The 22,263-nt window shown below is 37.8% G+C and overlaps 1 protein-coding gene and 1 pseudogene across 1 annotated transcript; both read right to left on the reverse strand.

Annotated features, from left to right (window-relative positions):
* Positions 1–7,188: 7,188 nt before the first annotated feature.
* LOC112181960 (umecyanin-like) lies at positions 7,189–7,905 on the reverse strand. Its single transcript, XM_024320363.2, has 2 exons — positions 7,567–7,905; positions 7,189–7,433 (listed from the first exon to the last, which is right to left on the reverse strand). The coding sequence occupies exons 1-2, from the start codon at positions 7,748–7,750 to the stop codon at positions 7,189–7,191; spliced, it is 429 nt and encodes a 142-aa protein (XP_024176131.1). The 5' UTR covers positions 7,751–7,905.
* Positions 7,906–11,161: 3,256 nt separating this feature from the next.
* On the reverse strand, positions 11,162–13,027 carry LOC121049505 (annotated as a pseudogene).
* Positions 13,028–22,263: the final 9,236 nt, after the last annotated feature.

A 22,263-nucleotide genomic window follows, 5' to 3' on the forward strand; every position in this document is an offset into this window, starting at 1 on the left:
AAACAAATCTCATTTTAAAAGTCCCGAAAATAATGTAATTCTTACATCTAACGCCTCTTTCTCTATAACTTGCTTTTGTTGACAATCTTACCATTGTAAAGGGTGTAGTTAATAAAATTAGAGTTATAAGCTTTATTTGGTTGACTGAGGGGATCGAGATCGAATCAAGACATAAGAATATGAGGAAACCGACTGTTGAACCAGGAAATTGGAATAATATACGCTCATAGTTTATTATATGCTTTCGACTTCATTTCAATACTAATCCACTCAATAGAAATTTTCACTTGACAAAAAACCCTAAACTCCAAGGCGCTACACATGCACCTACTTTGGTCCAGTTTTAAGCCGAGGTCCTCTCGTTCGGGAGCACTCTGCTTCGGTGGGGCTTTCCTCGTCGTTGCTATGAGGCTACCCGATGGGTGATGATGGTCTCGGGGTGCATTGGGTTCATGGATCTACAGTGGCTCAAAGTTTTCGTCTGATCTAGTCTTGATTGGGTCGAAACTTCTATATGGCTGGGGCAATCGTGGATCCGATTCAAGGGATGACGCGGGCTGGTGTTCTGGCAACGGCGGCAACGTAGCAGCATCACAGGATGTAGTCGATGCTCTAAGGGCATGGGATCTTTTGTTTTTGGAGTGGGTCTGGTGTCGTTCAGGTTATTTTTTGTCCTTGCGGTGGTGGCGTTGTGGTGTGGCGGTGGTCCTTGAAGTGGGTGGAGACTGTATGGTGCAGGTGTGGCAGTGGCTGGCTTGCAGCGTGCGGTGTCCTCAACACTAGAAGACGGAAGCGCAACAGGGCTAGGTCAGCTTGGGCCTAGGGCTCTGCTCTTCTTTGGGCCATTAGTTTGCTTTTGTTTATTTTCTAGTTTCATTTAGGCCTTTTTTGAGGCAGTTTAGTGGAATTTTTTTCCTACCTAGTTTTAGTATTTGGTCTTGGTCTTTGTCGACTTAATTCTCAGTGTCTCTAGTTGTACACCAATTGAGGTCTTTAGGCAACTAGATTTACTGTTTTTAAGAGTTAGGTTGGGAGGACCGGGCCTTCTAGCGCCTCCGGCATAGTACCAAAGAGGGATCCCGCTATGTCTACGATGTATTCAATGTCTAATGAGTGACCTAGTTTTATGTACCACTGTGGGTACTAACACATCTTCTTGTCTGTCTAGATAGCAGCGGAAATGTATATAATGGCAATTCTGGCTTTCCATCAATATATTGGCTATTGCCTTCTTTCAAAAAAAAATACTAATCCACTCAGTCAACCCCCGTGACCTCAATAATGTATATCTCTATTGAATCTACAGAAAACCCCATTTGTGATTATTTGCTGATTCAATGTTTGCTGTTTGTTTAAAGTAACATAATAGAAATTTCCTTTTACATCGGTTACATACTCTGTACCGATCTATGAATGACAATCCAGACCAACCTCTATTTATGAAATTTGGGTTGATTAGTGGTCTACCATTTAGCTTAATGGTAATGACAACAAAGAATCTGCAGCAAAGTTCATGACCAAAAAGACTCATGGTAAAATAATGCACATGAAAAAGAAAACCATTGACGGGGAAAAAAAAAATTAATAACATAGTTTGCCCACCAAATTCAAGTCCGATATACTAGAGGGATCGATTGGGCCGCTGAGCCACAACTTCTTAATTCTTTCAACACATCTTATTTCCAAATCTGTGCTCATATATCTCAGGTTTTTACACTTGCGCAAATCAAGGATCTCGAGTTGAGGACAACAATCAAGAATTGTCTCCAAGCCATTGCAAGTCAGCTCATTCCTACGGATCTCAAGGAGGAGTAAACCATGCATGGTTCCCGATATAGCAACTGCATCCTCGTCACTATAATACTGCCTGGAAGACTTTCTTCCATTCGGGGTGTTAAATTTGAATGATTTCAAAAGAGGGCAGCAGCGCCTAACTACTTGAAGAGCTTTACTGGAGAATTTGCACATCGAAATGTCCAGTTCCTCCAAAACTGGAAGTCTCAAAGCTGCTTCACACAACACCTCATCAGTTATAATGCCACAATTGAGCAAACTGAGGTGCCTAATTAATCCAACTAAACTGTATGAGAGGTTAAGAAGAAAGCAATGTTAGCCTTTGTACAATTAAACTTCCAAATGACCAACACAATCACTGCAAAATATTTGTATATTAATTCTAACATTTCTATATGCATCAATATTTACACGTGTGTATATCGAGTATGCATTCTCTACTATGTTTGCCAATTGTTATCAGCAATGTTAAATTCATGTGATATATATCACCCCCATGTCTTCAAAGACATCCCATATTCTGAGGAGGAACTCCTTACTGGTACATCTTTGAGTTAATTACATATAAGTGCATCTTTGAATGTTTTTTTAGCCATAAGGCCACCAACTAATTTTTTCCTTCATAAGGCCACTATATTAAAAAAGGTGTTATATTTTGGATATTAAAAACCAACATATTTACATAAATGCCACTAGAGTACAAAATCAACAATCATTCTCTCTCTCATCTCCGGCGAGGTCTCCGGTCAACTTCGGCGAGTCTTCGGCCGACCTCCGGCCAACTTCCGGTGGGTCTCCGGCAGACCTCCGGCGAACTCTGACAATCACAAAAGCTACTGTCACTAACACCAAAAGCTACTGTGGCTAGCAACAAAAGCTACTCTGATGAGATTCTCGGCCACCTCCTGCAATGTCACAAAAGCTACTATCACTAGCAACAAAAACTACTGTCACTAGCAACAAAAGCTACTCTGGTGAGATTTCCGGCAATATAACAAAAGCTACTATCACCAACAACAAAAGCTACTCCTTACCCAAAAACCTATGCTTCCCAAAACGAAAAGTTATTATCCCCACTAATAAAAGATACTGTCACCAATACCAAAAGCTACTCCCATCAGCAACAAATGCTATTCTCACCAAACTCTCACCAACACCAAAAATTACTTTCACCAACAACAAAAGTTATTGTCACCAACACCAATTAGCTACTCTCACTAACATTAGAGAGCTACTAACATAAGTACAAAAAGCTAAGATCACTATGATGGAAAACCACTATAATAGTTATAGAGAGCTACTGATTTGAAAAAAAAGAAGCTATTGACAGTAGCTTGAAAATATACTAACATAGACACATAAAGCTACTATCACGATATTGAAATGCCACTAGAACAATTACACGGAGCTGCTAACTTGAAATAATTAAAATGAAAATAGAAGCTATTGACATCATGATGAAAAGATACTAACATAGACGTAGAAAGATTCTATCACTATGTTGAAAAGCCACTATAACAGTAATAGAGAGTTACTAACTGCCTTCCGTAGTTGTAAAAAGTCACTACCATTGTTGTGAAAAGCTATTACTATAGTTGCATAAAGCTACTGTCAATGTTGTAATGCTACTATCATTTTTCAATGTAAGAAACTTTGCCACTGTTGTACAAAGCTACTACCAATGCTATCCAATATTGTAGAAAGTTATTACCAATGTTGTAAAAAGCTATTTCAACTGTTGAAGTGCTACTGCCAGCTTTGCTTTGTACATGTTTTCTTGTTTTGGCACCCCACAGCACTACACCAACCACACTTTATATGTCTTCTCTAGCCACCTTCAATTAGGCAAACAAAAACAAAAATCAAAGTCAAAATCAAAATATAGAAGGCTACTATCACAGTTATACAACTCAACTAGAATAGTTATAGAAAGCTAGTAGCATAGCTATTGATTGCAACTAAAATATGATCAAGATTGATTTTTGTGATCAAAATTGAAGATATCATGCCAGCAAACATCTACTTTATCAACTTGACAAAAAATAAAATAAACCACAGTCAAGACACAAAACTAATAACAAAATGTGCAAAGCTACTGATCTGATTGTGGAAAGGTACTGCTAGAGTTTTAAAAAGCTATTGATAGAGATATAAGAAGCTACTAGCATAGCTTTCCAGTAGCAGAGAGCATGAATCCATTAAATTTGCTTTTATAGTGAATGTGTTTTCTCTAACTATATCAGTAGCTTTCTTTAACTAGGTCAATATGCTCTCTTTAATTGCGGAAGTAGCTTTTAATAATCAAGTTAGTAACTTTTCCTAACTAGGTGTATAACTTTCTCTGTCAAATTTAAACATCAATTCTTCATAACAAAAAAACCAATTTATACACTATGTCTATAATGAAAACCCAACTTAGGGACTACAAGAATTCTATAGCAATTGAAAACAATTCTATCTCAGCATGAATGATCTAGTGCTTTTATAGCAATTGAAAACAATTCTATAATAATGGCTTTCCAGATCATTAACAAATATCATACCAAGGAGGAACAAAAGACGGTGGCTCGGCAGAATGAAACCAACACCAACCAAACCAAAACCCAATCATATCAGACATGTAAAGTTAACCAAACTCAACAAAATAATGCAAATATAAAATATGATCTTCAAGACCAGCTTGAAATACCTCAACCACATAACCTAATCTACATCTACTTTAAGTTTAATTGTCCAAAATAAAATGAAACATTTCCATCAATAATTGCCATAATTGAAACTCCAAAGCTTACCGAAGGAATGATCTGATACTCTACCTCTACAGCAACTTGAATGCCCAATCCCGCAGCAATTTTGGCAACACAAATTTTAAATTCCACAAATTAGAAACCCTAAATCAACAATAATTTCAATCAATTAGAAATAAACAAAAGAAGATTCAACTTACAAGTAGATGAAGCTAAAGTGGTTGCGGTCTGGTGATGAGGAAGACGGTGCCAATGAATCTCAGGCCGTTGAGAGCTCTTTGCGCTCTCGATCTCGTCCTTTGAAGCTTCGTCTTTAGCCTCCTTGCCTCACGTCGCGGGACCGTCAGGTTGCCAGAGTTGGACGACACGACAATGGGTTTGCCATTTGGATTCGAAGATCCGAGGCCGAACTAGTCCAGCTCGTCTCCGTTCGGGTCGGCTCTGGATAAGAACAGTAATGGAGAACAGAATCGACGAAGGAGTTGTCTCATCCGACGGTCTTGTGCTGCCGGAGCTGAGCGAGATGGTGAGGAAGGATGTTGCCGGAGCTGAACAAGATCATGAGGAAGGGTCTTCTTGCTAGGGGGAGAGAGAGAGAGAGAGAGAGAGAGAGAGAGAGAGAGAGAGAGAGAGAGAGAGAGAGAGAGAGAGAGAGAGAGAGAGAATGATTTTCTTTTTGCAATAGAGAGAGAATGAATGATGTAGTTGGTTTTCTTTTATGAAGGGCAAAATGGTCAGAAAAAAATAGTTTGAAGATGCAAGTGGCCTTACATGTACAAGAAAAATTAGATGGCCTTATGGCTAATTAAAGTTTCAAAATGACACTTATGAGTAATTTTCTATACATCTTTTAGGTTCAAAATCACGGTTCATTTACTTGAGAAAAAGAGTATCATTTTTTGAACTTGCTCTATGTATTATATAAAGAGAACGAAAACAAAGTAAAACATGCTTTCTATAAAATAAAATAAAAATTAACTTGTTAGTGATATACTTTAACAGTTCATTGTTGCAAAAGTAGTCGACGTTGACATAGACAAAAATACCGGAGCTACGGTGTATGGTGCGGCGGCACATCTTCACTATATCGTAATGCAATAGCGGCCTGAACATGAACTTTGTATGGTTGCTCATAAAGTCGATGGTGCGCCACAACATAGGGTCTTTGCAGATTTCACGCCACGTCTTGCACACCATCTCAGCCACCGTCAGGGACTCAATGTCTCCAAGACATGACAGTATCGACCCAGTAACGACGCCAGAAAGTTCCGTCCAGTCTCGGCGGCTCAGGCGTCGTTTTACGTGGGTTCCAACTCTTGGGGCCATCAGGGTTTTGCTCGATCGTTTACTAGTGTTGGGGAACAAATAGGAGATCTATTTATGGCTGTAACAAGTCCCAAGTCATGACGTAACCCGGTCGATCTCCTCTATTAGGCATGAGTTTTTTATAACGATAAAATCGGTCTCCTCCACATACACGTAATGTTATTTTCTTTTTCCTATTAAACATATTCTTGGCTTATACAGGGGACGTCCATCAGTTAATGAGTACGTAGATGAATCAATCAAGCGGATGCTCAGTGCTCAAAGTCCTCCCCCCCCCCCAAAACAGAAAAAAAAATAAATAAATAAATAAATAAAAAGTTGTTTGTTAACATTACTTCACACCCTTAACCGTATGTATATAAGATGTTTATTTAAAGGGTGCGGCTATTGCCACCCTACCATTTTCTTTGTTCACCCCGCTCATTACACCCTACATTTTAATTTCAATTATTAAATTTACGTATTTAACTAATTTCTCTTTCCAAGACCTTTAGAAAATAAATATTTTTAATGAAAATCTCTCATTTAATTTATACTCATAAAAAAATTAAAATTTATTAAAGTTTCCTAATAAAATCATAATCTGATTTACTCCCATTTTTTAATTTTTTCTTTCAATTTCAATTTTTTTTTAATCAGGAATTTCAATGTTCTCTATTTCAATCTATGTAAACAGATTAGTAAATTTACAACTATGATCAATGAAGAAGAGATTGATTTTTTTTTCTTCGTGTTTTAAATTTTTACTTTTAGTGATCACAAAAAATATTGCAAAGATTTTGATGAAGTTAAAGGTAATGGTTTTGTGAATTGAATAATGAATTAACGATGTTAACGATGAGGAAGCAACAAAAAGACAAAAAAATAGTAATAAATTCAAATTTGGGTTGAGAAGATAAAGATTAATATTATTCAATGAGAAATTAAGTAGTATTTGTATTTAATTAATTACTTATATATTTATTTTTTCTTACATATTTGAATTTTAGAAAATTAGTGTACTTATTAGTCATTTTACACTTGGGTAATATAGTCTTTCAATAATTCAAATATTTATAGAGTAAACTAAGAAAATGGTAGGGTGGCAATAGCCGCACCCTTATTTAAATTAGCCTTTTATTTAGCAATGAATATAGATGTTTGTGTTTATCTAAATTTATATTTTTTGTAAAGCATTTTATCGATTATATATATATATATATATATATATTTTTTATCACCGTTGTTATTAGTACTCATAAAACAAATAATACCATAAATACAAAAGAGTGTCAAATGACATATAGCCATTTTTCTAGTACGTGTTGTCAGGGTTGGTAGATCATGGTGCAGAAGGGGAGGCTCCGGGTGATGTGGCGGATGCTGAGACGGTGATGGCGAGCTTCTGGCCGGACTCGCAATGGCGGCCGAAAGTACAAATGTAGTAGTGTTCGCCGGAGGAGGTGAGAGTGATGTTGGCCGTGCCGGTGGTGATGGTGCTGCCGATTGGGTTGGTGGAGCTGCAAGAGTCGAAGGATGCTTTGGGTACTTCCACCACGTCGTGTGTGCCTGTCGCGAAGCTGAAAACTGCGATTGATGGTTAAGAACAGATCGAGTGGGTTAACTAATTGATCATTGCACAATGCCCAACAACAAGAAGAAGATGATGGTGATGATATATGAGTGAAATTAAGAAGCTAGAGACGGGAAACATGCATACCCAGAGCATCACCAACTACGAACTTCTGACCAGACGCCCATGTGACATACTCTTGTGCGCCGTTCTGTGGTATGGTCCAGCCTACGCTATCTCCCACCACATGCGATGTCTCCGCCGCCACACACTGTAAAAACACAGCAGCAACTAACCCAAAAACAACAATCATCTTCTTCTGGCTCTCCATCTCGATCTCTCTGGCTTCTCCTTCTTTCTTGATCTGTTTAAAGAACAGAGGAAGAGATTGGAATAATCTGTTTGAATTTGATAATTGCTTTACAGTACAAAACCTAGATTTATACAAGGACTATAGTCTATCTAAGGTAAGAACTAATTGTTTGATTTACATAATATATTAGATTGAAAGCAGATACAAGAAACGGATAACAATCAGTAAATCAATACTCTTTGATTTAGGATCTGTCATTAATTCACAGAGTAATTGAAATTGAAGGACCGAAGCTGGCAAGCTATGGACTATCTTTCTTGGTTATTCGACTTTTCAGACTCTCAGAGTGTGAGAAAAAAATTAGGCTCTTGATACAATGATAAAGTAATCTGGGGTTCACATCCAAAACCAATTGGCAATGGATGGAGTGGCCCAAATCCTTATAAACTCATAGGCAATGTCTCATTTTTCCCATATGAGAAGACATATATTCTCAACATGCCCCCGCACTACAACAAATTTGGGTATTAGTGACCACTGCATTGGTCATTAAAACTAGCAAATTTGATCACTAAATATGGTTAGTGACCAAATTCGGGTGGTCACTATAGGTCCCTCACTAATTCTATTTAGTGACCAACAATTGTAAGTTGGTCACTAATTCGAAATGTCTTCAATGACCACAATTTTTAGTCACTAATTCAAAATGCCTTTAGTGACCATGATCATATGGTCACAAATGATAATGACATTAGTGACCTACATGTTCATCACTAAATTGTGATGCCAATAGTCACTAAATTGAATAATTTTAGTGACCATATTACTGATAATTTGGTAACTAAATTAGCAATTATTCTAGATTGTTAAGTTTGATGTTAATAACTAACAAACTTGATCACTAAGTGTGTCGCTACATTTTCAAAATGGAGACAATGTACATTTTTTTATGCAATAACCTACTAAAGGTAGCATTCAATATGTAGTCCAACACCAGAAAGTGAAATGTACTATAAAACCAGTTATCAATATCTCCATCTTGAAATACTACATTCGCAAATCTGAAATATAGAGATGTTAATATCCATCCTTGATAACAATTTCAAAATAGACAGAAATACGTTCAACTCTTTCTAGAAGTTCAATGAGCCTTCAATGAGGGTTTGCAAGATGTACGTACTTTTTGAAGCTTAGACCAAATCTGCAATATAACAAGACATATATAGCAAGTTATAACCTTCATCCTAATGTAGTAAGAGTTGCATCTAAAAAGGTCTAGTATTCACTACATACACTATAATAATGTTTCCATAATATAATATAATTCCAACAGCCCAATGACTCGTGTATGCATACCTTCATGTATACATTGGGAACCAATAGCTGAAGCCTATGATAAAGTACTGATGCATGTCCATCTACCAAATCAACTAAGCTACCATACTGGAAACTACAATCCCGCCTGCAATGGAAAGACACAATCATAAATCATATTCAACACAAACAGTATGTCATTAGATAAACAGAGAACACACAACTCAATTGAGTAATTGAAAGACTGTACAAAAGGATTTTGGGACTAAAGGAAGACAGGGAAGACGGTGTCTTCGTGTTGTACAAAAACCACATACTTGGGCTATCCTGGGAGGTGGATCAGAAACTCACAGTGAGAATAATCTTCTGGTATCTCTATTCAACACAAACCGTATGACATTAGATAAACAGAGAAAACTCAATTGAGTAATTGAAAGACTGTACAAAAAGATTTTGGGACTAAGGGAAGACGGTGGATCAGAAACACACAGTGAGAATAATCTTCTAGTATCTATATTCAACACAAACACCTGCATTACCACAGAAAATATCAGATTTGAGGATTAGTATGACTCACAACCTATAGGTGATATACAAGGACAGATAATATCAAATCAAGGATGCAAGCAGAAGATGACTGACAAATTAAAATATCTAAAATTACATATAACAGATCACTTGCCACTTTCAAACGAGGTACTACTACATCAGTAATATAATAACACTTGCACATTGCCCATAGGAATGTATATTGCAAAACACTAGCTTTTCCAACAAAACAAAACAATGAAGTGAAAGAAAAATACTTGCAAATGTTGTAGGTCGTCTGTGACATCCAAAGCTCCAGCACAATCTGCAGAGGCAACAAGCTGTATGACAGAAAAAAGTATATCAATTTATATCAACAAAGTGGTTGCCTATAGTCATGAGTTGTAACTGTACAAATTACAATGCAGCCAGGTTAATCAAAAACATTTTAATATAATCATATTTCTAGTTCTACTAAGAATGTTACAACAGAAGATAGAGAATGGGATACAACTTTACATACTTGTACAAAAACAAGAAAAGAGAAGAAATGCCAGGAAAAAAAAAATAATCTTAACATTAATAAATCTTACAGACTTTCCTAGATTGAGTCCTAGTAAGATTTATTCAAAATACCAGTAATCAAATATAATTGTGTTAATCGGCTGTTACTGATATGTGCCAACCAGCAAGGAGTCTTATATTAGGAGCTAATTTTGCATGAAGTGAGTGACCGAGAGGTTGAACTATGAGGTTGCATGAAGTCTTATATACCTAAACATTACCAACTGCAAATTGCCATTTTATAGTGCAACTGCCATCTATAAATCTCAAGCATCAGGTTCTACCTGTTCTGGCCCTAGAATCATAAACAGCTACTACAACTCTAGAATTCTACACTACACAGCTAACAATTGTCGTAAAGTCGTAAACATACAAGAATCGATATGCATTACTAAACCGAAGAGATAAAGTGCAATGGAATACCAGTTTGAGAACCGAAAGAGCTTGATTGACATAGAGAATCAGCCTCAGCTTCTGTTAAAGAGCCAACAAATTACTCCTGGTAACATTGAGCTCCTGAATCTACCTCGCAGAGTCCACCAAATCCACATCCAACAGCAAAATGGTCTCCTTAAGCTCCCGAATCCGATTGCATCCCTCAACGATCTTCACATTCAAATCCTGCAACTGGCTCTGAGCCTCGAAGAAGGAGTTTGATAGGACCGAGATCTCCTTCACCAGGTGAAGCTCCACATGTGAGAGTACAAGAAATTGAAGTACTCAGTCTTTATAGTTTCAAGCTAAAACAAAGCTAGCACAATTTAATTAATTCAAAAAGGTAAATAAAAATTCCAGTCAACTATTGTCATAACATGTTGCAGTATACATGTCACAGAACTTATCAGAAGCTCTATGAATAAAGTCACAGTTTCAGGTAATGAGAGTGCTTGCAAATAACATGGGAAAAAAAAACCAACTTAGATTACCATATGGTCTTTGCAAGCACACTAGAAAAATGAACTAACAGTTGTGTCTGGAAGATTCCATTAATCTGTTTTCAAGAGCCAAAAGCAATCTGCTTGTTCAGTTGAGATCCCTCAGATAGTTTGTTGAGTTATATGTTTGTGCATCCAACATTCTTCTTAGTATGTTCTCTGCAGGGACCTCCTTTTCATTTCTTTGGCACACTTGGTGACATAGTCGTCACCTCCAGTACCACAACCTGACTCATGAGAGGAGGTAGAATAGCAAACTGTTCTATGCATAAAGATGAGGTCAACACCATATGATCCAGCTCTGTGCTGTCATAGTTGTCACCAATACCAATATAAGTATCAAAAAGCTCCTTGAGGTCGTTTACATTAAGCAAGGGCCTTGCCCAAATAACAAGGCTTTGTTGAGGATAATTCAAAGATGGACGACCAGTTATAAGCTCCAAAAGTAGGACCCCAAAAGAATACACATCAAATTTTTCCATGCATAAAATATTCAGGAGTAAGCTAACCAAATGTACCCTAAAATTAAAAACATTGTGATGAGTCATTGTTTCAGTAGCCACTTTTGCTAAAATCACATATATGAGGTACAAAATCATGTGTCAGTAGAATATTATCAGCCTTGACATCTCTATGGATGATCCCCTCTGACAACTATCATGAAGATACAGCATACCATCTGCTGCCCCAAAAACAATTTTACACCTTTTATTTCAATCAAGAATATCATTCTTTGGACCATGCAGGAGAGAACCTAAACTCCCAAGTTGAGGTAACCGAAAAACAAGGTGCATTCCTTATTCAACTCAACAGCCAATTAACTTAGTAGTATTAGGATGGTCTACATGAGCTATAATGCCAAGTTCAGATAGAAAGGCTGCAGTTTTCTCATCTCTTGTCTGGTAGTCAGCAGCTTTACTGCTACTAGTTGCCTATCCTTGAAAGAACCCTTACGAATTTCGCATATTGCCACTAGTTCCAAATGTATTGTCATTCTAGAAATCATTGGTGGCGGTTTGGAGTGTAGAGAAGGAAAAAGTCACCAATGGAGACTTGAAGTTGTAGATATTACTAGTCCAAGTACTGACTTGGGCTTTCAAGTTATATTGTTAAGCTAGTATCCATTATTGGAACAAAGTTGAGTGACTAATATAAGATAGCATAAACACAGAAGACAGCTTATGACTTTCCTACTACAACCTATTTGAACACGAAATCACAAAACCAAATCTCAACATGTGACAAGAATGAATTTAAATACCCAAGGCTCCTACAAAGGAGGTGGATATAGCACTTGCGAGGTGCTCGCAGCTAAATTTGTTTGTTCAGCCTATCCTTTCCCAGGGCAAGGATGATAAGGCACTGAAAACATAGGCATTTCAGGCCTACATGAGGTAAAAGAAGCAATCTTTACCAAGGTTTATGATCGAAAGTTTCCACCTTTCAACAGTCTAAGCAAGGCAAACTTGAGAAAAGCCAGATAGGAAGCAAACTCATAAGAGGTCCTAATTCTAGTGCACATCTAAATACATACATAGATACATAAGAGCTCTTACAGCTGAGCTGGCCCAGCTCAGCTGCAAAAGGCAATTTATGAAACTCAAATTCGTTGATTGGTATTAGAATCAGCTCTTACCTTGTCTTTTTGTTGTCTGTGCACTGCTTCGACAGTGATATCGTCGGCCCCCTTTTCTAGCTCTGGGTGTCTCCAACAACACAGTTTTGGGTCTTCTGGGTCCAAGTAATGCGAGAGCTTCTCCTGGAGGACGAGGTTCTTGGCGACGCCGGAGAAGGGGCAAGCGAAGCGGAAGGTGGCGCCGTCTTCCAATGCGAAGTCCTCTTTGAAATAGAGGGCGGGGACTTCCCAGAGAGAAGCGACGAGAGCTTCGCCTGGCCGCCGATGGAGTCGAAGTCGAGGCTCTCTATGGGCAACAAAAATCAATGAAGCACCCATAATTTCAAAATCTCAAAAAATCCCCAATTCTCAAATCCCCGCCACAAAATCAAATGGGGTCTTTCCCGTATACCCAGAAATTTCATGTATTGCGCCCAATTGCCCAACACTCTTGTATTCTACTATTCCCTTAGGAAAAGACTAAATAGGGATAGTCCTTTTCAGGATAATGTCTTTTGTATCCTATATTTACCTTTAATTTTTGAAATAACTTTCTACTTTCAAGACTTCATTTCAAAACTTTTGAAAAAAAATAAAACTAGCCTTCAACATATCAATGTTTTTCACCTAACGGCTACTTTAACAGGCGGAATCACTGCTGCTTATCTTGATCCTTGATTTTAAAACTGGGTTTTTTGGTAAAATGTAAAACTTAGAACTTGTAGATTTCTATGGGATACATGTATGATGTATCTAACAGATGATAAACATAAAAAGCATGAAATAGATGATAATTGTGTATAAACATGAGTTTTGACGAAGTGGGTGAGCAATCTGAATTTAATTATTCAAATATAAATACATGCTAGAAATTCAAAGCCTCATTCTCAAGTAAACAGCAAAAGGTTGTTTAGCTATCCATGAGAATAAGAGCAGATACTTACTTGTAATGAAAGCACACTACTAAACAGGAAGGGAAGCACTCTGATATTATGGCTTTCTTACTATTTGAGAGAAGACTCTTCTGCTCAATTTTCTGATGCCTTACAACTGAACTTAAAGCTCCTTATATAGGGAGCGGAACTCAAATTAGAATTCAAAACATAAAAATGTACAGAACAACTCCGTGATTCTTCTGCTTTCCTGAGTGCTCCTGATAATGGAGGTCGGATGGAGAAAAGCAGAAACTTTTTAGGTGAAATGTTTCTCACCTAACTTTTGAAAAAGCAAAAGAAGCTTTTAAAAAAGTCAAAAGGTCTACAGTTGCAATTTTGGTGCTTTCTTTCACCTGTTGCTTCACATATTTTCGTCAGTTTCTGAGTTGTGGCCAAGGATGAAGGAGTCGCTATCCATCCCAGCCATTCTGGTAGTGGTTGCATTATCCTCTACATCTGTATCTACATACATCTTATAGCGGTTGTCCTTTTCCAGCTTTTCTACCCAGCGTAAGCATGCTAAAGTACAGTCGATTTCTCTTTTTGCGAGGGATAGGAAAATGTCACTGTTGATTGCTTCAGGATGGTCGTATGCAGTGATTATTATCTTCTCTCCTGCTGCCAGGAATGTGTTTCTTGTGTCTTCTTCAATGATCTTTTTGATGTATTCAAGGGACATGACTTTCATCCATGGAATGCTTGAATTTGGCTGACCATTGTAACCAACATAGGCAGGCTGAAGATATTTCCTCTGAATGATCCTGACATAATGATAAGGGGAGATATATTCTATTTCTCCATTTTCTTTTTGAATCCATTCTGGAGGAGTGGATCTGAACTTCAGTCTAAGCGTACAGTCATTTTTTCTGACATTTTTGACTGTGTTGACAATGATGGGAGGAAGGCCTTTTAGATCATCATTTGTTGTGATCCATAGATTATGGACAAAACCATTTTCAACAAGCCAAAGCTTGTGTTCTTGGGGATGTTCACTCTGAACATTGACTCCATATCTTCCAACATAGGGTCCTGCTACAATGAAGAGAGTTGGAGGGATACAGACTTCAGCATTGTGGCCGCCAATCAAATTGTGAAACTCAAACCAATCTGATTCTTTTAGTGCAATGATAGGGATTTTTGCACTTTCTGGATCTTCCAGATAATGAATTTTTTCTTTCTGGACAGCAATTTGTTGTATATTTTTATGAACCTCTTCAAACTGTGGTCTAGCATTTTCATAGAGTTCTTCAGCTAGTGCGAATAGAGCTGGGAACATGATGCCACTGTTTCTTTCTTGGAAAGCAAATAAGAGGTTGTCTAGTATTGCTTTCTGATGGTATGCTAGCCTCCTGCTAGTTCTTAACTCAAACTCAGGATCAACGAAGGTTTTTAGTTCATAATTAAAAACATTTATAACTCCAGTAGGAGTTGATTTGCTTTTTGGCAAAGCAACAGCCTTCAACGGTCTTGATGAGTCTTTACCGTCTGCCGTTTGAGACGGGCTAGTCAATCCTTTACCCTGAGGTTGATCAGTTGTGGCTAGTCTTTTTGGACCTAGCAAAAATCTTTTGAGGATTTTTTCTTTAGTTTCTTTGGGATCCTCTGCAGGTTCATGTTCTTTCCCAGTTCTTCTGTTTTTGGGATTGCAACTTTTGTCGTCATCTCTTTGGCTAAACATCGCCATTTCCCTGGTTAAGGCGTCTGGAAGATAGTTTTTGTTTCCTGCAATTAATTCAACAGTATAATCATATTGGTTAAGAAATAATTGCCAGTTTCCTAATCTTCCTCTATCAGCAGCTTTATCAAGTTTAAAATTTTTGAAATTCTTTACTCTAGCACAATCGGTCCGGACAGTAAAGGGTTTTCCAAGAAAAGCGGGAGAATTTAAAATTGTTTTCTTAACAGCTAAGATTTCTTTTTCCCCTGTGCGATAATTCAGTTCTGCAGGGCTGAACTTGCCGCTAAAAAATTTACAGATCTTTTCAATGTTAGTTCCAGGCGTTTTTGCCAGAACAACATCGAACCAGTAATTATCGCTCGCATATGTTTGGAGGATAATTTCATCACGTTCCTCAGGTTGTTGTAGAGGAGGGAGATTTTTGCAGAGATTTTTTATCTGCTTTACAATTTTCTCATCATCTTCTGTGAAGTTCCATTTTCTCTTGGAACTTATTTTAGGAGATAACATTGCAGTTAACCCTGAGATTTTGGGAATGAAATCTCTCCCATAGTTTATGACTCCTAAGAATCTTTTTAGACTCTTAGCATCAGGAATTCTATCTGGGAACTTCCAGATTTTCTCAAGGATGTGAGGTTGGAGTTTTATTACTCCATTCTTGATATTTATTCCTAGGAAATCAACTTCATCGAGGATAAAGAAGATTTTCTTTTCTCCTAGGATAATTCCTTGCTGAACTATCAGCTTTACAACCTCATGGAGGTGTTTCATGTGTTCTTCTCTGTTTTTGGAGAAGACAAGGATGTCATCAATGTAGACGACACAGAATTCTGCCACATGCTTGAAGATGTTGTCTATCTTTCTTTGGAAGATTGAGGGGGCTTGTTTTAGACCAAAAGGCATTACCAACCATTCGTAATGTCCTTGTGGTGTTCCAAATGCAGTGAGCTGAACACTTTCTGGATGCATCTTGACTTGCCAAAATCCTGACTTTGCATCGAATTTTGAAAAGACTTTAGCTCCTCTGAGCTGGTTGATCAATACTCTTACTTGAGCAATTTGATAACCGTCTTTGACAGTATTCTTATTGACATATCTGTAGTCAATCACCATTCTAGCTTTTCCTCTAAGGTTTTCTGCATGATTTCTCACGTAGAATGCAGGTGCATGATGAGGGCTAGTGGATGGTTGAATTAATCTCTTGTTCAGGAGATCTTCAATGTCTTTTCTGAATTCTTTCTGGTCTTCCTCTTTGTACTGAGGAATAGCTTTGACATGACAGATGGCATTCATATCATGTAATCTCAATTCACAGACCACTGGGTCTTTTTCCCAAAACTTCTGGGGATCTACATCGATGTTCTGCTCGAGTAGTTTCTTGATTTTTTCAAGAGTGGGAATTTTTTGAGACTCAAGCTTATTCTGAAAGTGCTTGAGGTTATGCTCATGGATAAAATTAGCTTCTTCTTCTTCACTAGTTGCTTCTTCTTCTTCTTCAGAAGTGTCTTCAACAAGTAGTTCTTCTTGTTGTTTGATCTGAAGTATGGTTTCAAATTTGGGTTTGTAGGGGGTAAGATCACCACGATTCTATTGCGATCTCTGATATTGTGTAGTAAAGTTTGGACCTACTACATTTTTGGCTTGTGTAAGCCTATCTGCCCAGAACACCCGTTCTCCTTTTCTGAAGCCTATTGCTTTGTCATCTTGGATGAATCTCTGTTGGAGAATAAAATCATTTCCCAACAAGAAATCGGATCTTTGGCCTTCAGATTGCAAAACATTGTGGATGATAAATGTTCCTCCACCAATGGTGATATGAACATTTTTTGCTACTTTATTCATTGTAAGATGGCTTTCATCAAATGTGACACCAGTAGCTGTTCTTTTCTTATCTTCTTTCCAGAGTTCTTCTGGAATTGCAAATTTCTTTGCAACGGTAAATCCTGATCCATTATCTACAAAGGCGTGTAGATGATATTTTTTGTGATCAGAGAATTTTAGTCCAATCTCTATATAGTTGCTATATAAACTAGTAGAGACGACTTTCGATTGTTGTAGCTCATTTTCTTGAGCCTGTTCTTGAGGTATGAATGGTTTACATTCTTCTGGAACATTTTTTGGTGGTTCAACTAGTTCAATATTTTCATCGATTTTTTCTTCCTTTGTTTCTGAGGAAGATGGAGGAGAGGGTTCCATAATTTTTTGGAATATAGTTTCTACCTCTTTTTCTTCTTCTTTCTCTTTCTGTTCAGAGAAATATTCTTCATATTCTTGTTCTACCAATTGGCTGACAAGGCCATTTTTGGTTTTTATTCTTGCTTCAGCTATGAAGCATTCTTTATGATAAGTCTTTTTCGACTCGTCACAAAACATAGGAAGACCATTCTTTTCTTGACATAAGCAGTAGTCACAAACGAATGTACTAGGGTTCACCTGATAAGAAGACATTTTTGCTTATGTCTTACTTTCTTCCCAGTTTTTGATTCTCAGAACATTCATCTGTCCAGATTCTAAGTACTCTACTTTAGAATATGTTTCAGAGTCAGATGATTCTTCTTCTTCAGACTACGAAGAGTAAACTGACCTGCCGTCTTCTTTATCATCATAATAGGCTATTTCGTAGCCTTTCATATTTGCAGTTTCTACTATAGGCCCGTATTCTTCAAATAGAGCTTTAGTATATCTTTTACCCTTTTCCGGGCATTCATTGGCATAGTGCCCTTTAGCTTTACATGTGACGTCCTAAACCCGAATTCACCGGTTTACTAGTCACTTGGACGGTGAACGATCTTTACTTTCACTTTTACTATCGTTTTAGTGCTTTTAGTGGCCCTAAAAGTTGGCTTTTTGTTTGGGTTAAAATTTGAGAAAATGTTCTTCATGAAAGTTGCAGAGGACGTTAAACCGAGTCTGTGGACATGTGGTACGTAAAAATCGGAGTTCGTATGAGAAAGTTATAAGCAAAAAGGTAAAGTTACTGTTCATGGTAGAAATTTGTATAAATATTGAAAATTTACTGTGGTAGGTTTCCAAATCTGGAAACCCACGTTTCTCTCTCCTATTCCCCGATCTCTCCCCTTTCCTCTTCGGGCGATTTCTTCTCCCCTTCGATTCGCCGCCGTCCGGCCATTAACAGGTGGGCAACCGGCCACCATGTGATCGCCTCTTCCTCCTCTTGACGCTAGTGGCCTTGAGTTTCGGCGATTTGGCCGGAAACCCCGAATCGAAGCAAGGAACCTCACGGGGGCAGTTTGAGCTTTTCCGGCGATTCAGCCATTTGCGGCCACCAAACCGGCGTCAAAGGTGCAGTTTTTGCCAAGGATCATTTCCCCCCTAGCCTTGAGCCACGATTTGCAGTGTAGAGGGAGAATCGATCAAAACCCGATCCTACGGTTCTTGGATTTTTTGGGTTTTCTTCACTGGCCAATTTCGAGCACTTAAAGGTAAAATTGGAATGTGCTGTAGTTGAGAAACTTGTTGGGTCTGTTGTGATGTTGCTGCTACCAAAATTTGGTGGTCATCGGAGGTGGTGGCTGCCGGCGCGTGGGCCCCACGAGCCGCCACTGTAGGTGGCGCGTGGAGGCATGTAGGGTAGTTTTCTAACTTCGATTTTTAGCCTATTAAATCCTACAATTGATGTAGAGCTCGTAAATGTGAATTTGGTTGGAATTGAAGAAAAGTTGTGTTGATAAAGAAATTTCCGGAATTTAGAATTCCATTACTGATTTACGAGAATCCGACCGTCGGATATCTCTCGGTTCTACCTTGGAACCTTTAAATTAACAAATTGGTATTAATGGTATAATTTAGGTTGAATCCGAGAAGAAGTGAAGATATGATTATGAGGATTTAATTTTAGGAATCGTATTTAATTGCCGAATCGATATTCAAGAATTATAATTGTGTACAAGGCGATATACCGAGCTATTACTCGATGAAGGAACTCGTATGCGTGATCGTCTAAATTGTACTGTGAGTGGACATTTATTTTAAATTAAATGCGCATGCAGTATATTATTATTTTCCGATTGAGGTTTAGTTTATTATTTGAATTATTGAGTGTTATGATTATATGAGCTTGATTTCTTGAGATTTATTATGCTCTATGAGTTACGGGATTTTTAGTGGATTTCCTTCCCGAGGGCTTTCAATAGATTTTTTTCAAGCTATTTATTTATGAGTTATTGAGTTGGGAAATGATTTTCGGGAAGTGACTGATTAAGAAAATATTATGAGAATTATTGATTTCGAATATCGGTTTTTATGAGGATTCACGAGTACGAATGTTTCATCGAATATTTGAGCATGATTGAATTATCGAGATTTATTGAGCTTTGAGCTCCGCACTTATCAGCCTTGAAGTTAGATTGAGATTTCTTTCCGAAAGCATTTATTGATTTACAGGGCATTTGATTTATGCTGTCGAGGATTTATTGAGATATTGAAGTTTGAGTTATGCTTTCGGTGAATTATTAATGATTTATTGTAGTAATATCGAGTTTCTTTCAGAAAGCAAGTAATTGAAAGAGGTTGTTTCCAGTTTATTGATGAGGCTATCAGTCAGCGCATGCATGGATTACCTAGTTGGCAGTCCCTTCTAGGTAATAGTCTGGTTAGTAGTCCCTTCCAGACTACATCCCGGTTGGCAGTCCTTCCGATGCGTCGTCTGGTTGACAGTCCCTTCCAGATGACATGAGGTAGGCAGTTGGCAGTCCCTTCTAACTACCTGTGGTTAGTTGGCAGTCCCTTCTATCCACCGCCTCCTATTCCGGTTGGCAGTCCCTTCCGATGCGTCATCTGGGTGGCAGTCCCTCCCAGATGGCATGAGATGACTAGACAGCAGTCCTTTCTAGTCATCAAACGAATCTCTTGAAAAATGATGTTTTATAAAGGATTGAGAATGAGATTTTAAGAGATTGCAGTAAAGGTGATGATTTAAAGTATTTCCAAGATTGTCACTGCATGCGAGGTTTTAGAGAATAACTTGGGAAAACATTAAGTTTTACTTATTCATTCGAAATCACTTATTTTTCGTCCACTCACTCTAACCGATTTTAAATATTTTCCCCTGGGCCCTTTGGTTTTAAATGCCCAGTTTGCAGGCCAGTTTAGCTTGAGGTCGAGCGTACTTGGAGTTGAGGCATAGCTGTCATAGCTTCCGCATTATAAAAGTATCGGTCCTTTGTCTTGTATTCTATTCTCTTGTACGCCTGTACATTAGATTGTTCTGATAACCTATGAGATTAATATTCTTAAGTTCAGAATTGTTTGTGAAATGGGAGATGTTGTGATATAGGGAGCAGGGTGGCTCTAGAAGAATAAGGGTGGATTATTTTTAGAAGTGTAAATATCTTTCTACAGGTTTTTGGGTAGTCCACTTTTAGAGGGAGTTCAGCCAAATTTTTGGTAGAATTCCTTCTGAGGTGGGCCTCACAGGGCCCCTTTGGATTTTCAAGGTGAAATCCGGGGCGGGTCCTGTCATTACATAACCAACATCTGCAGGCTTTTTTGCTTGGTTGTTGTTTATGCTGATGAGTATTCTTCTTTTTCTTGAAGAATTTCTTTTTTGGATCTTCATCCTGTTGTTTCTTGAACTTGGAACTTTTCTTGAATTTCCAATCTCTTTTCTTATTACCCTTTCTAACTCTTTTGAGGTAATATTTTTCTTTTCTCTTTCTATGGAACTTGGATTCATGACATCCCCAGTTAGTTGGCATATCCAGTATTCCGTAACAGAAATTTTCAACTCCTCTGAGTTGTTTCTTAGCCATCTTAATTAGCTGTAAGATTGGCCTTGCATTGCTCTATTAGTAATTGCCTGATTTTGTCGGCAATTCCTCCAACTGAAAATCGTTCAATTGGTTTTTCAGCTATGCTTTCTCTCACAGCTGTTCTCCATGGTTCAGGGAGTTTCCTATGTAACAGGTTGACTAGATCAATATTTTCTAGTTCACCAATTGTACAATAATATTCTTGAAATTTATTCAAGTATTCTTCAAAATATCTCATGTCACAGATTTTGAGAGCATAGATATTTGATTTGGCTGTTTCTTTAGCCTTCTCACTAAATTTGAGAGATCTCCACAGAACTGATCGTACAGAGGTACTGCAAAATCATACAGAGATTTTGAATTTTTGATTTCTTCAACCCAGTCTTTCCCTCGGGCAGCCTCTTTGAAAGAGAAATAGTACTTTTTTGCTACTCCGGTGAGAGTAGTTTCATAGTACACTTGAAGATCTGGTGCTTCAAATTTTCCAAGGGTTAAAGAAGAAGCCATCATCAGGATATCAACCCATTGGTCAAGAGTTTTTCTCTTGTCTAGAGCTTTGTCTAGATTTAGCCAGATACCATGAGTAGAAATTGGTATTCTGGGTATATTGTCCTCTGGGACAAATCTCTGAGAATTTCTTTCTCCATTTTTGCCTGTGGGGGCTTTTTGTAAAGGAAGTTTTACTTTTCCTTTTTCTCTGGTGATGAAAGTTTTGGAGTTTTCTCCTTCTTCCATTTCAATATCTTGATAGGGAAGGACTTTTCTTGTCTTTCCTGTTTTGAACCTTTTCATTTTTTTGATTAGTTTTTCTAATCGTTCAGGATTTTCGCAGAATTCTGCTTCATCGTAGAGATCATAGAGCTTTTGTGCTCTAAGCATATTGACTGGTCTGTTCAGATCAGCTTCTAAATCTTCTTCATTGATGGGTTCTGTTGGTTCTTCGACAGAGAATTTGGTACCACTAACGCTAGCTTCTCTAGTGTTGTAGCTTCTTCCAAGAATATTTTTGTTTATCCTGATATTTTCAGGACAGATGTCACTTTTTCTGTGATCTTTGAATTTTAGACTGATATCTCCAATCTTTCTGCTTTCATAAATTGCCGCTTTGGCATTTTCTGCTGGTGTTTTCGGACCAGACAATTTCCATTCAATAGGAAAAGTTACTTCATTCCAAGTAACCTTGTGAATCTG

The sequence above is a fragment of the Rosa chinensis genome, chromosome 1 (assembly GCF_002994745.2).
Source record: "Rosa chinensis cultivar Old Blush chromosome 1, RchiOBHm-V2, whole genome shotgun sequence".
In the NCBI taxonomy this organism is placed as follows: domain Eukaryota; kingdom Viridiplantae; phylum Streptophyta; class Magnoliopsida; order Rosales; family Rosaceae; genus Rosa; species Rosa chinensis.

Coding starts and splice junctions, on each gene's coding strand:
- LOC112181960 (XM_024320363.2), bottom strand. CDS start 7,750: ATGGAGAGCCAGAAGAAGATGATTGTTGTTTTTGGGTTAGTTGCTGCT. Junction 7,434..7,566: donor CGTAGTTGGTGATGCTCTGG/GTATGCATGTTT, acceptor CATCAATCGCAG/TTTTCAGCTTCGCGACAGGC.